Source organism: Hydra vulgaris, chromosome 02, assembly GCF_038396675.1.
Source record: "Hydra vulgaris chromosome 02, alternate assembly HydraT2T_AEP".
Classification (NCBI taxonomy): Eukaryota; Metazoa; Cnidaria; class Hydrozoa; order Anthoathecata; family Hydridae; genus Hydra; species Hydra vulgaris.
In genome coordinates, this window is record NC_088921.1 from 49,522,493 (window position 1) to 49,538,819 (window position 16,327).

The 16,327-nt window shown below is 28.3% G+C and overlaps 1 protein-coding gene across 2 annotated transcripts in view; it reads right to left on the reverse strand.

Annotated features, from left to right (window-relative positions):
* LOC100202984 (meiosis 1 arrest protein) overlaps positions 1-16,327 on the reverse strand; it is a 78,756-nt gene that overhangs the window by 51,313 nt on the left and 11,116 nt on the right. For both annotated transcript variants that reach the window (XM_065791239.1, XM_065791240.1), the window contains exons 5-7: positions 8,004-8,068; positions 6,727-6,843; positions 2,999-3,065 (exon numbers count right to left, since the gene is read on the reverse strand). In XM_065791239.1, the coding sequence (XP_065647311.1) occupies positions 2,999-3,065; positions 6,727-6,843; positions 8,004-8,068 (249 nt within the window). The remainder of the gene's footprint in view (positions 1-2,998; positions 3,066-6,726; positions 6,844-8,003; positions 8,069-16,327) is intronic.

Genomic DNA, 16,327 nt, shown 5'->3' on the forward strand with positions numbered 1-16,327 from the left:
TGAGTCGAGTTCTCTTTAAATTTAAATCATACCAAAAGTAAATCAAAATATTAAACATAAAAAACCATCCCCACCTAACTAACTGTTTTAATATATCTTTTATAAATATTTTTGGTCTGCGAAGCAACCTTCCTAATTTAAATTCTGCTATTCTTCATCTTAGTGTTGATGCATACTATCCTTTGATTTGTAAAGACGCCAATAGTCACATGCTTGGCTTGGAGGTATACATATGCATCAATTCAACTATTTGTCGTGAAATCAGGTTTCAATCTCTTGACCATTCCTTTATGTGCTTCCGCTTAGCACCTCTTCACTCTATCACATTTCTCTTTGTTTTTTATCATCCTCCTTCTTCCCAAAACTGCACTCTTTTAGATATAATTTCTGATCAAATTGACCAGGCTCTCTCTTTTTACTTCTCTAATATTGTTGTTATTGGTGACTTTAATGCTCATCATACTTAATGATTGGCTCTAACGCCATTGACCCTGCTGGCACTAAAGCCTATAACTTCTGTATTTCTCATTCTCTTACTCAGATAGTTAACTTTGTGACTTGCTTTACTGACAACCCTAATCATTTACCTTTACTCCTTGATTTATATCTTGTTTCTAATTCTAGCTTGTGTTTAGTTTATCTCTTTAAATTTTTCATCTTGTACTTCCTTTTTAGACTCACCTTATCATTATTACTACTCTAAAGCTGACTGGGATAACTTACTGTCAGACAATAGATACGGTTTTTGATCCTCTCGCTTTACGGCTGACTTGCTAACTGCTGTGACTGAAAGATTTTATTGTGCATTAGATGGAGACAGAGAGGCTAGAGCTATTGACATATCTGAAGCTTTCCACAAAGTTTGATATGCTGGTCTTCTTCATAAGCATGTTTCATATGGTGTATTTGGGAAAGTTTTTCAGATTATCAAATCGTTTCTTTTTAACTGCTTTATTAAAGTCATCCTTGAAGGACAACACTCTTCTTTATTTCCAGTAACTTCTGAGGTACCTCAAGGTTCTATTCTTGGGCCTGTTTTGTTTCTTATCTACATTAATGATCTTCCTCACAACCCTTACACCTAAAGTAGCTCTTTTTACTGATGACTCAACTTCATACTCCTGTCTTGACAAAATATCATCTTTTTTCAAATGCTTAGAACAGGTTACCGATCTTGAATCTGATCTCACTTCTGTAACAGATTGGGGTTCGCAGTGGCTTGTAAAATTTAACTCCAACAAAACTCAGTTATTTACTGTAAACAACTATAACAATGCTGTCAACATTCCTAAATGATTGAATTGCGACCCTCTCACTGATTCTTCTTCTTTACGTCTTCTTGGATTATCGTTTTCTACTGACCTTTGATGGAAACCATATATACAATCGATTGCTAAATTAGCATCCAGTAATGTTGCTTCTTTTTATCGTGCTCGCTATTTTCTTACTCCTGATTCCATTTTCTACCTCTACAAATCTTTTATCCGTCCCTGTATGGAATACTATTGTCATATTTGAGCTGGTTCTTATATTGATGCTCTTTCTCTTCTAAACAAGGTCCAAAGATAAATTGTAAATATAGTTGGATCCACACTGCTAAGCTTGAGCCTCTTTCCCATCTTTGAAAGGTTGCATCTCTTGGACGCTGCTCAAAGGAGCTATCATCTCTAGTTCCATCAACTAAAACTTTTTCTTGTTTCTAGTAACTCTCAACTTAATAGTGGTTTTTTTTTTTCAAGAAAAAAAAAGAAAAAAACTGTTTTTTTTAACCTCAACCAGAAAAATAGCAGAAACATAATAATAAAAAAAAAAAGTTCTTTATTTCAGTCTGTTCAAGTAGCACTAAATAAAACTCAACAATTTGTAACAAATTAACAGAGGAACCTGTAAACAAATTGGTAAAACAATTCAACAGATTCCTCAATTATCTTGTTACTAGATTTTTTTTAAATATATTTTTGTAAACTGTACTTCCCCAAATCAGAGGGGAGCCACTACAACCTACTCTTTATTGTCTGCTAGCACCCCCTAAATGTGTTCTGTATAATAAAATAATACTGGATTTAAACATTTTTTGAATAAAGAATACTTTTAGGGGTTGTTACAGGTCCTTGAACATTAAATGGCTCCCTAATATTATGAAAAAATTTTTTTTTTTCAAAAGTATGTCATGCTGGGTCTCAAATGAAGCAAACTTATAAAAGAATTTCAAAAATATGAATCATTTCATAAATAATTATTTTAGATTTTAGTTAACAGAAAAAATGACATTTTTAAACTAAAAACGAAAAAAGTGAATTCAACAAGATTTTTTTATCATAATTTTTTTTCTTGTTTTTTTTTTATAAAATAATGATAAACTTTGAAATTTTTATATAATTTAGCATTATTTTTTATTATTTCTTTATATACTTATTTTATATAGCAACCCTTGAAAATAATTTTTTTTTTTTTTTCAAATTAAGTTTTGTCAAACTAGTAAAATAAAATGTTATATGGGTAAACGACTTGCAATAAAATTAATATTTCTTAAAGCAACTTATGTCAAAATAGCAACTTATAACAAAAATATCTTTGTGGGGGTATTTTTAAACTCTCAAACGACCTTCTGAATAACCAAAAAAGAACAAACATTAATAAATAACTAGTGAGCCTAATTAAATAAACAAATATTTACTGAAAAATAACTTCTCTAATAATTATTTTTTAGTATATTCAAGTATATTTTTACATTCAATAAAACTTTATTTCAATATTTATTGTTTTATTTTGTTACATAACAGTCTTTAACAAACTTTTTTTGCTGTTCTTTAAAGATTGTTTATTAGTAAGCAAGGCCAATGCTACACTCTAAGGAAAAACATTTATAGATTGAAATCTTATATAATTTTTTTTATAAATAAAGTTTAGATAACAATAAACAATAAATTGAGACAAAAAAAGGAATTTATTTGAAATAAAAAAATAAGCACAGAATTGAAACTATAAATGATCTGACCTGCACTCTGTTGACTAACTTGGATTTCTAAATTGATTATTTTTGACACATGAACTATTTGAACTTTCTAAGTAAATATATTTAAATTTAAAAGAACCAATAAAGTTTTAGATATATCCTATATATATATATCTTACAAACATATAAAACAAAAATTGTATTACTTTTTAAAAATATATAAAAACTTAATATATTTACAAATAATAAAAAAAATTATCTAAATTATTATTATTAGTAGTAGAAAGTATAACAAATTAAATCACTTTTTAAATATAACTGTTAATAAAATCAATTATTATAAATAAAATTATATTTAAATATATTTATAGATATTGTTATCTGAAAATTCACATTACATATAAAATTATAGCAGATCAAACATATCTTGCATAAATATCCAAAAAACTATGTTTTAAGCTGTAAGCTTTTTATTTTTTTATTATCTTAAAATTTAAACCATAACATTTTTTTAAATATATTAAATTTACACTTTATGCTTAAAAAAAATAATTGTAGAACCCACACCCAACACACACACAAACACACACACACACACAGATATATATATATAAAAATTATAAATAATTGCTGTTTTTAAGGAATAAATTGACATAATTTTTTAATAAGTTAACGATTCTATTATTATTATTATTATTATTATTATTATTATTATTATTATATATCATATAAACTATATAAAAAATAAGATTTATTGTGTGTAAAAATAATATTTAAAGTTTTACAAAATGTCAACAATTTTTAATTCATTTTAATTTTTATGTAAAACCAAAGCTATAACTAATAAAGTCAATAAAACTTCGCACAATTAAAAATCATGTTCTTTTTTCTATAACTTAGTCACCAAATTTTTTTAGAGTTTATATATATATATATATATATATATATATATATATATATATATATATATATATATATATATATATATATATGTATGTATATATATATATATATATGTATATATATATATATATGTATGTATATATATATATAAGGGGTACAAGGGAAAAACAGGGAATGTCAATTTTTTTTGAAATTTTGAGATAGCCCTGCCAGCTGATTGTGGATTGCGATAGCTAGCTTCTGTCAAAGTACTGAAGTGAAAAAACAAGTATAGTCAGGTAAAAATAGCCAATTAAATCTATTTCACAGGTTTACCACCCACTGACAAGAGAGGCAAGCACAACAACAGACCGAAATCTTTCATGGAGGAGAAAGTAACCTCCATCATAAATCAGATACGTTCATTTCAAGGACGACAGTCTCACTATACTTTGAAGGATACAAAAAAACTATACCTCCCAGAGGAGCTGAATTTGACCAAAATGCATGCAATGTACCTGACAGCTCATCTAGGGGAAGCATGTTTAAGAGAAAGTTACAGGTATCTGATTTCTATGTAGTACTGCTAGTTTAAAAAAACTTTCCTCTTCTGGTTTTTTATATAATTTAACTTAAGATTATTTTTTTTTTTTAAATTGTTCGAATTTTTTTTTTAAGCTATGCTAAGAGTGGATAATTAAGTAAAATAAAGATTTAATGAACTTTTTATATTTTGTCAACTTTTTATTTTGTGGCTCGTTGACTGTTAAAATTTTGTAACCTTATACAAAAAATAACATAAAATTATGTCTCATCCTACCTTAAGCTAGGTTCTCTGCTCTTTCTTTATTGCTAGCCGCCTGTTCTGCCTCAGTTATGACCTTATTGTGTTTGGTGGGTGTGAAACTCTTAACTTAACAAACAAAATAAACAACATAATTAATAATGTATTTTTTCTGTTACAAACAGGCGCATCTTTGTTGATAAGTTCAACATTGGATTTGGGTATCCACGCAAGGATACTTGCTCAACTTGCGACTATTTTAAAATAGAAGTTGCCAAAGATCACTCAGAAGAGGAGTTGTGGCGACTGACAACAGAAAATGAACTACATTTGAGGAAGGGTCAAGTTTTTTATGACCGAAAAACTACAGCATTGTGGAAAGCTCAGATACTTCCAGATTTTGCTGCAGTTGCGTTTGATTTCTTGGAAAATATACCAACGCCTAATACAACAATGAATGATGTTTACTACATGCAACAATTATCAACGTATACTTTTAATGCACACAATTTAGGGAGTGGTGACATCAACCTTTTCTCCTATAATGAAACTGTGGGGAGAAAAGGCTCTAATGACGTGACTTCTATGCTGCATTATTTTTTCACAGAGCTGCTACTTACTGAAGTTACAAAGCTGGAACTGTTCTGTGATTTGTGCCCTGGTCAAAAAAAAAACTGGACCATCATATGATTCCTGCATTTCATGGTTCACCACAAAAGACGTTTCACCAATGTGAAACTAACCTTTTCTATTCGCGCACATTCCTTTATGGAGTGTGACAGGGACATGGCTGTCATCAATCAAAAACTACCAGTGAACACACCAGAAGAATGGTATCAGCATTTCAGGGAAACAAGAAAAAACCCATCCCCTTTCAAGGTTGTCACAGTAACCAACACTATGCTACTGAATGTGGAAAATCACATTTCCAACTTCTATTTAACATCTTGTCCAGTCAAGACACAACCTCTGTGTGAATTGATCTTCTCACAAGACCACCCTTGTCTGATGCAGTTTCGTGAAAGCTGGAATGGATTATTTACCACAGCAGTCATGTCAAAGCCTGTTGGTAAAAGAAGAACTTTACAGGCAGCCCTTCAACCATCCAACAGGTTACCTCTGCTTATTTCAGCTGCTAAGTTCAAAGACCTGCAGAAATTAAAGCATTTTTGCCCACAGGAGGCACAAGATTTCTATAGCAGTCTTCCACATCATGTACAATCAACCGCCAACAATGATGAGATTGATGCCTCTGACATTGACAATGAAGAGGAAGATTAATTATGAATAGCTGCTGCCCTCTTTCAAGGCCTGTTTTTTCCTTGTATTTTTTCTTGTATTTTCCTTTTATATTTTGATTTAAAAATATTTTTGTAGTCAAATGAGTTTAATATGTTTTAATTCATGTTTTAATTTTTTGTTCTATTTTATGTTCAGTTATTTTGTAATTGTAGCTTGTAAATGTAGCATACTTGTTATTTCTGACAATGTTGCATGTTTGGTTAAGTCTCTTTGTCATTTATGAGTGTCCACACTAGATACTTTAGTCTTATTAGAGAAGAAAATTTTGTGCAACGCAAAAACAGGAAATGACATTTTTGGACATAGGTGACATAACACTCTCTAAATTCCAAACAATAAATTAAAAACTTTTTATATAAACTTATTTCAAACCTTGTCTGGATACTGATTACAGACAAACAAACAAAAAACTACTGTACGCTTCACTGACAGGTAGCAGAAGTCTTAAAAACTTGATTTTTAGTTTTCTCAGTAATATATATATTAGAGGCTATTCTAGACTGTTGGGCGCCGCCAAAATTAAAGTTTGAGGACCTTTTCTGTTTTTTACATTTTATATGGTGAATATATAAAAACACAGATTTTCCGCTAAATTTTCTCTGGGATGGGAGGGGGGGGCGGGGTGTGGTACCATTGCCCAAATTTTTTTCCTAGAATAATCCGTGTATATATATATATATATATATATATATATATATATATATATATATATATATATATATATATATATATATATATATATATATATATATATTGTAGTAAACCTATTAATAAACTCATGGAAGAAAAGCAAAATACATACTTTTATTAAATCAATATTGTTTTCATCTACCACTTTGGCAACTTGTTTTTTGATGACTTGATGTTGATGATTTGTAAATAAACAAATGTCAATGTGCGATGGATGACTGTGAAATTTCTAAACAATATAAATATTTATAAATTTAAATAACTGAATACGAAATGTAATCTTCAATGTGTGCACAATATAATCTACATAGTGTCAACATGTTGACAACATTGTGTGCACAATGTAGTCTGCAGCATACATAATGTCTAAAATACAGTTGTTAAGTTCCTGTTTCAGATGCTGGATATAAGTTGCTTATTAAGTAGGTGGATTAGGTTTTTATCTCAGATACTGGATATTCAAACCAAGTAAAACCTTTGCAACCCTCATTCCTCAAAAAAAAATATATTCAAATATACTTTGACAAAACAAAAGTTTTAGTATTGACACCAAAAATTATTCTAGAGTTTTAATTTCAAGTTTTTTTATTATTCCTTTTCAGGGTTTTACAATAAAGGTGCCTTTTGGTGGAGCACCTTGATAACTATATTGACATATTTAATGTTTTTCTTTACTAAACTTAGCATTACCATTACAGTTATGAACTCCATACTCTTACACCATCAGTCACCACACATGTGTTACTTTTTTTTGGCAGAGCCTCTTTAGTGTAAAGAAAAATCTAGTATCAAATTAAAAATGTAATAACAGCTCATTACTTAAGGGAGCAGTTATAAGAAATAGAAGTTCTTAAGGAGCAGTTATAATAACTTTTAAAGATCTTAAGATTTTACGTGGAAGATTTTACTTTCAGAAACTTTCATTAGGGTAAGGTATATGTATGGTTACATAAAGCAGTGGTTTTGTGTGGTTCATTTTTTTAAAAATAGTTTCATATTTAGTTTTATGTTAATTTTCTATTTATTAAATATGGATGTCATACCGAAATAATCTGTCATGACATCAGTACATAGACCTACTTAGCGTTTAGGCAAGTAGTATGAATAATATAATACAATATGAAGGACATTAATTTAAGCAAAACTGTTTTTCTGTTTTTGTACTAGTCACCTTTAAAAAAATGTCTAAAAAAAATGAAATAAAATGCTTGAAATAAAGTCAAGATTTTTAAATCTGAAATAAGTAGAATGCTAGTGCAAAAAAATAATAATAATAAAAAATAATAATAATAATAAAAAATAATAATAAATGTATGTATATATATTACTGCATATAAATGGTTGGAACAGTATTAGTATATTATGCAAAAAAAAAAAAAAAAAAATTACTTGAAATGAAACAGAGCTACTTTGAAAATCTGCCACACATTCCCTTAAAATAATTGCCAAATTATCTAAAAGAAAATTACAAAAGCATTAAACATTTGAAGACCACTTAGTTAAAACCATAGTTATTTTTTATTTTTAAAAAATTTGAATTGAAAATCATTGACTTAGTATCTCACCATATATCATCATAGTTTTGATAACTATTACCCCCTGATTCACAAAGGCTTCAATAATCATAATAGTAAAACTTAAAATTTTTGTCTTTCTCTTACTCAGATAGCTAACTTTGTGACTCATTTTCCAGACAACCCTAATCACTTACCTTCACTCCTTGACTTGTGTTTTGCATCTGACACTAACTCAGTTTCTTCTTGTTCTTCTTTATATAGTTTAAACCATGCTACAGCCCTCAGAATTAGAAAAACTATTAGTGATCGGCATAAGGTTGGCAAAAAAAAGAGACATTAAAGTTTTACCATAAAACATAGAAATAAGCAATTTATTGCAGACCTCAAACACTTTAAGGTTGGGATTTCCGAATGCCGACCCTAATTCCAAGAGCTGCATGCTAGGATGTCACTAAAACTTTGATTTTGTATTTCTACATCAGATTCATCCAATACTTCTTACTTCTACCTTCAGGATGACTTATATCAGAATTTTCTTCATGATCATGATTCTGTTTAGGCTGATTTTTTTTGTCACTTTTTGTAACCATATGGATTCAGGCAGCCATAAAAGCTTTTATACCTTATTGTCAATTTCACATCTCAACACACATTCTACTTTCTTTGCAACCGCAATTTGCAATTTGCAAGTTGCAACTGCTTATCATTTCTTTTGTCTTTTCTCAAGAACAACCCTCTGGAGAACTCTCTTTTTATTTAATGCAAGAAATTGATGTAACAATGTAATGTCTGGCATTAAGGTCCATTTTTTTCAGATTATAAAATTTCATATTTAATCTCAGAAGTTGGGAAGATGGGTCCTAGAGACTTTCACATTTGGAAAGAAATGGCATACAATCCCATGTAAAACGCTCCTAAATAAAATAATAAATTGCTTATAACGATTGTTTGCAGTAGATACATTTTATTTAAATTATCAAAGAATATTATATATTACTTTTTTTTATCAATATTATATTTTTGATGATTAATATTATAAACAAAGACAATTTTAAACAGCAGTTGCAACTTCTTTATGACGGTTTAAAAATATAACATCTTCAATTAACTTTATTTTGAGACTTATTTTAGGAACTATTAAATAAATAACTTTGAAACATAGACACACTAATATATTCAAAAACATAAAACTTCTTGGATGCCAAATTATTTTTAAAATTTATATTAAGGCTGCAGGTCACTGTGTCATAAATCGACACTCAGGTTGAACTTTATCCAACTTAAAAAAAAAAATATGCCATCAAATAGATATTCATTAGAATATTAAAAATTAAACATTTTAAAAATCCAAGTGTGCATTTTTAGACTGGGGGGGAGGGGTCCAAAATCCTATTGAAAATATTACTAATAAGAGGGCAGAGGGGCCTTGACTTTCCAATTGCCAAATTTTTTATATAAAATATAAATCTAGCATAAACTATGCAAATATATTTAAATTTTTTGTTTTATTAAATTCTTGGCGCGAAATGCTTCAAAAATTTAAAGATTGGTTTAATAAATTTTCTAAATCTTAAAAAAATTGTATTATAATACTCATGGCATTGTTATTTTTAGCAAATAAAAAATGAATATAAATAGTTATTGCTGTGCTTGCTGGGAAACAAAAACTAAAAAGAGTCTTATTGCAGTCCATGATACTATTGAAAAACTGGTGCAGACGTATTATACTCTGGATACATGAAAGAAATTGCAGCCTATCCTTCTTCTATATGTGGAAATTGCAAAACTAATTTGTACATGCTTGCAAAAAGAAAGAAACCACCAACCAGATGGACACAGAAGATAGAAAAGGTTAGGTTTAAGCTAATTGCATCTTTTAAAATAGAATTTTAAAATATCTGCTAAATTATAAACATGTCAATTCTGTCATAAAAAGCTCAAATGTCAGTTTTGAATAATTATTATATAGATTAATTGGACTTCTAAGAAGTGCAAGTCTGACATTATTACAATTGAGATTGATGAAAGCTCTTCTACCTCTCTAGAAAACACATTAAAGATCTGCTCTAAATGTCTGTCAATAATAGGTAATATAAACAGAAGATTTTAAAATATTACATGATATTGGTATAGTCAAATTACCATCAACAATATTTATTTAGGTCGTGGCTTCGAGCACAAATGCTGCAAATAAACTGCTGTAAAAAACCTTACATCATTGGCATTGGAACAAGGTATGCACAGTGCAGAGCAGGTGGCTTCTTCAATAATCAAGGAAAAAATGAACAAAGAAAAAGTAAATTCAGGTGATCTATTTTATATTTAGCCACCTGCGGAAAACCGCAGATAATAAGAGTTGGTTGTCCTGAGAACAAAGGAGACAGAAATAAAACCCACCAAATCTCTTTTGAAACATTCAAGCAACTTTGAATAAATCTTGATTTTTCAAACAGTGGAACTGGAAAACTGATTTCTACTCTTAACAAGGCCACAGGAAAGAGAGTTGTCCATTCAGAAGTGACAAAGTTACTGTCAGATCTTGAATTAACTGTGAAAAATAATTACAGTGTTCAATCCATGCAACTTGAAGTTGGGGATAAAAAGGTTGATAGGAACTTGGTTTTTGTAAAAGATTCTTCAGATTTTGTTATGAACATTATAAGTGAGAGAGCGTTAAATCCTTATAATACCATTGTACGAGTTTCAATTGATGGAGGTGGAGGTTCATTAAAAATATGTGTTAACATCTTTGATGCAGATGAACTTAAAGTTAACAGTAATAATGTAAAAAACAGAAGTAAACGGCGGGAAAGTTGCATCTCTTTATCGAACTAGACACTTTTTTACTTCGGATTCTACTCTCTATCTCTATAAATCTCAAATCCGGCCTTGTATGGAATACTGTTGCCATATCTGGGGCGGATCTTCTAATGATGCCCTTTCTCTTTTAGACAAAGTGCAAAAATGCCTTGTAAACATAGTTAGACCTGCTCTTGCAGCTAACCTCCAACCATTATCACATCGCCGTAATATTGCTTCTCTTTCTCTTTTCTACAAATACTATAATGGGCACTGCTCTAAAGAGCTAGCAACTCTTGTGCCTTCTACTAAAATTCATTCTCGTGTTACTCATCATTCAACTAAGTCTCCTTTTTCTGTGACTGTTCCTAAGTGCTCCAAAAACTCTCATTCCTCAATTTTTTTTCCTCGAACATCAGTTCTTTGGAATTCACTTCCTTCATCTTGATTTCTTGATTCATATAATTTGCAATCATTATCTTGCTCTACAATCTTCATCTCTTCTCTTCCAGTAACTTCTAACTCTAATTAGTGGTTAGTTGCAGCCTTGTTGGAAGCGAAAAGAAAAAAAAAAAAAAGAAAAAAAAAATTTTAAATGCCTACATTGTTTATTTTTTTTTTTACAATTTTTTTTGGCAACTTATTAGAAAAAATATACATACATATTCTTATCATAAATATGTAGGGTCATCTGTCTGTGGACATTTTGTTTTCTGTGGTAAGTTTAAAAACAATATGTAAAGAAAAAGTAAAAAATGAATTTTGTTTTCAGTCAATCAGAAAAGAATCTTGGCAAAAAAAAAAAAAAAAAAAAGTTAATAATGATTTATGATTCTTTTACTTAAAAAAGTTTTATTGAAAAAAAATTTGCAACCATGTTTAATGTTATTTTATTGATTGAAGTTACACAAAATTCTGTTATACAATCAATATCTAAATTTTTAATTGTGTTTTGTTCAAACTTTGATTTTGTGAATAAGTTGTTTATTTACTATTAAACAACCATTAAAAGTAATTTGTTATTTGATGTAAAAGCGCTTTGTTTACTTTAAAAAAAACATGACAAAAGATTAAAGTTTTGAAGTTATAATTTATGTTATTAAACATGTAACTTTAAATAATTTATGTTAGTAAAAACGTAACTTTAAATAGTTTACGTTATTAAAAACTTTAAACAATTTTCACTTTAAGTTTTAGTTTTTTGTTTATTTTTTAAAATTTCTTTTTTGTTAAAAATTTGTTCCATTTTTTAATTTAGTTTGTTTTATTTTCTTTTTTTTTTAGTTTAGCGCATTTAATAAATTATCAAAACGTCTAAAAAGCAATGGTCAAATTGTAAAAGAAAATTATATACGTCGTCAGGAATACCCTTCCATTGCATGCCGTTTCTCCTCAAGTCTGGACTTTTAGAAAATCATTAACAATGTCACTAATAAAGTCATGTCTAACATGTCATCTCTTACACATGTATCTGACCTTTCCTAAGGACAGAACTATTTGCAAAGAATCTTTCCTCATCTAAATTATCTCTTGATAAATTAGAGGAAAAGTTAACAATGACATTACTCTTTGTATTATCTAAATAAACAAGTTAATCCACTGTTTTTTTGATAAGTTTTTATTGATAAAGCATCATGTAAAAAAAAAAAAAAAAAAAAAAAATATATATATCGATGGCTCCGCGCAAAATCGGACTATCTGCTATCTCCGCCCATTACAAAATTGATCTATCTGCAATCTCCGCGTAAAACAAAATTGGACTATCTGCATTTTCCGCCAGCTTCATTTTTGAACTATCTGCATTCTCCGGGCGTTTAAAGTTTTTATTGCATGAAATTTTGCGCCTTGACAAATTGTGATTTCACTACAAATGGCAGATCTGATGATAAAAGTTGTTAATAAGAAAACAGTAATGGCATTATTTTCCATCTATTCCTGAGATATAAATCTGTTTAAGTTTTAACACAAAGTTTAACGTGCCACATTTGATTTTGTTTAGAAGTAATTATCTTAAATAGTTATATGACCTATAGTATGTTAATGCAAATGAAAAATTTACAATACTTTTAAAACGTCATTTTAGCACCTAAAATAAGAACAGTCTGCATCTACTTTAATCTCAATTCTGAACTTAATTAGTAAGCGTATACATCATGAATTGATCTATGTGTAGCTGATCGCAAACCACCTTTTTGTGTTCAAATTAGAATGCTACTGGATTAAGAAAGCGTTTTACAATTTTACGAGGCTTATTCGAGACATTGTTTGGTGTTTTTCAAGTTTGACTATTTTCAACAGAAAAAAAACAAGTAGTGTTACTGTGTTATCTATATTTTTTATGGTATACTATAAAGTATATAGCAGTCAGTCATGTTTTGGTTAAATGTGTAAATAACAAGTTGGTTTGTTTAGCTTCAAAAATTAATTAATTCAAGTGTATTATTGCTATCATCAAATAAAATATGGTAGATCTTAAAAATATGTTAGGACTACAAAGTTATAGATGTTTTAGATAAGTTGTGTTAGTATGTTAAATTATAATTTCTAAAGCTACCTAATAGTTACCTAAATGTGACTATAATTTAAATTCAAGTAAATAATATTGTCTATTAAAAATGTGATGATTTATTATATTGGATATACTGTAAAAGTAATAAAAGCCTGATATTCAGATCAATGTACAAGTTAAGGATATGTTTATTTAAAACAGCAGTTTTTTTTTATTTTGTAATTATTCTTTTATAGAAAAAATACAGCTATTTTTGATAGTATCATAGTTATTACTATCATAGTAAAAAAAGCAACCCTTTTTATATATCATTTTATCCCAAAGACTTGGGTATATAAAAATTATCAAATAATATTTTTTGATCATCACTACAGTTGACGTGACATCTGATTAAGCCAATGTTTAATGGTTTAGAGCTCAAATCCAACTGAACCTTAGGTTCAGTTTGATTTTGATTCTAATTATTGATAAACCAAATTTAAGAAAAGTTGGTAACAATAATGTTTAATATTCATGCATGAGTTTTTAACTAGTTTGTGTTTAGTTAAATAGCATCTCCAAAAAAGAATGGTTTTAAGTAGACAACAAAGAAAACTCCACTTGGTTTAATTGCTTATTGAACTAAAATAAGTTAATAACAATAATTTCGTTAGTTATGATAAAGGTTACTATATATATATATATATATATATATATATATATATATATATATATATATATATATATATATATATATATATATATATATATATATATATATATATATAGTAACCTAGATCGCAACTATACGATCTGGGTTACTATATACAATACGCTAACTTTATATATATATTTATTTAAATATATAAATATATATATATATACATACATATGTATATATATATAAATATATATATATATATATATATATTTATATGTATATATATATATGTGTATATATATATATATATATATATATATATATATATATATATATATATATATATATATATATATATATATATATATATATATATATGTACATACATATCTTTTGTATAAAGCTATAAAAAAATTTAAATTGATATTTATACTCAAGTTTTCCAAGTGAAATAAACAAAATGAAATAATTACATACAATTTTTTTTTGAGGCCAGCTCATAACTAACAAAATTATCATTGTTAATCTAATTTGGTTCCATAAGCAAACAGGCCATGGTAAATTTTCCTTATTGTCCATATATAAACTTTTGTTTTTGTAGATGATACTTTGCTAAACACAAACTGCTTTCAAACACATGCATAAGTAATTATCTGGTTTAAAATCAGTTTCTCCGCATTTGGTTTAGTTAGGTTAGAGCTGTAGTTGGTTTGAGCTTCAAACTATAGTTTGAAGCTCAACCCAAAGTAAACTACAACCAGATGTCACCTTAACTATTATCTTGATCAAAAAAAAAATCTCTAGGCCTAATAATAAAAATTTTTCTCTAGGCCTAATAATAAAAATATTAATAAAAATTATTATATTTTTTTAATACGCTTCTTAACAAACTTTTTATATATATGAAACCACTTCTTTTGAGACCCAAGTTAATATACTTTCGGAGATAAATAATTTTTGGTGATTTATGGAAACCACCATATTGTCAGGGTCCTTGGGCTGTGACATTTTTTAGAAGTATATATATATATATATATATATATATATATATATATATATATATATATATATATATATATATGTGATATATTTATTATGTGAGTAAATTTAAAATTTTTATATAATTTTAATGTTGTAAAAACAATTTTTCGTACCTTAGCAAATTTCTTTGGACACATCAAAGTATTAGTTTTTAATAAAGGTATCATATAATAATAGTTATGGATAGAGGTGTGACTAGGCTGCCCCACACCCAAATTAGGGGTTCTAACGAATTTAGAGACCCACTTGCAAATTTAAGGGTCGTTTTACAATGTTAAGGGCTTTTTTAGCATTTAAAATTTTTAGGCCTTTTAGGGGGAGGGGGAGGCTCTTAACCTCTATACGCGGCAGTACCCTTGTAAAAATCTTGTGTTCAATTAAATTTGACGGAAATTAAGGAGAGTGACTAGAAACAGTCAACCAAGGTATTAAATGCATCCGGTTTTCATAAGTTTAATGTCATATAACCTTATTAAAATGACGTATTTTGATTGCAGTATGGCTCAAATAGTAAATGATGATGGTTTATCGGACAGAGAAAGAACATTTTTAACAGTTGAACTCCAAAATAACTTTGAACTACCTAATATTTTTGACAAATCAAGTAATGCATTAAATATTAGGAATGATCTTAACAACGCATTAAAAAAAAGTATAAAAAAAAGCACTTTTGTGAACGTAAACAAAAGGCTGCGCGAGCAAGGTAAAGAATATACCGGTACTAAACTAGTTGATGGGGTTCGAAAAAAAATTCAAAAAAATGCCAAAGAACTTGGTCCAAGATGCGAAAGTACTATGTGTTTTCAAAAAAATCTGCGGTGTTGTGACATTAATGACGAGACAAGACAACATATTTTAACCGAGTTCTGTCTACTTGATAAAAATCTGAAAATTGAAATGGTTAAATTGTTAGTTTGTATAAGCGATACTAAAAGAAGAACAGTATTTAACCCATACGATAAATACACAAGAAATAATGAGTATGCATACCACCTTAAAGTTAAAAATACTATACAGCCTGTATGCAAGCAATTTTTTTTAAACATTCTGGCATTGTCTCATAGCACAGTAAGACGTTTTTGTCTAACAGAATTCCCAAAAGCAAATCCTTACGTATTATCTAAACCAGATTTATTTACTAGTCTTGATAGTTTTCAATTGAGTAAGCAGTATGCTGATGAGTTTATTGATTCGTTAGAAAAATTGG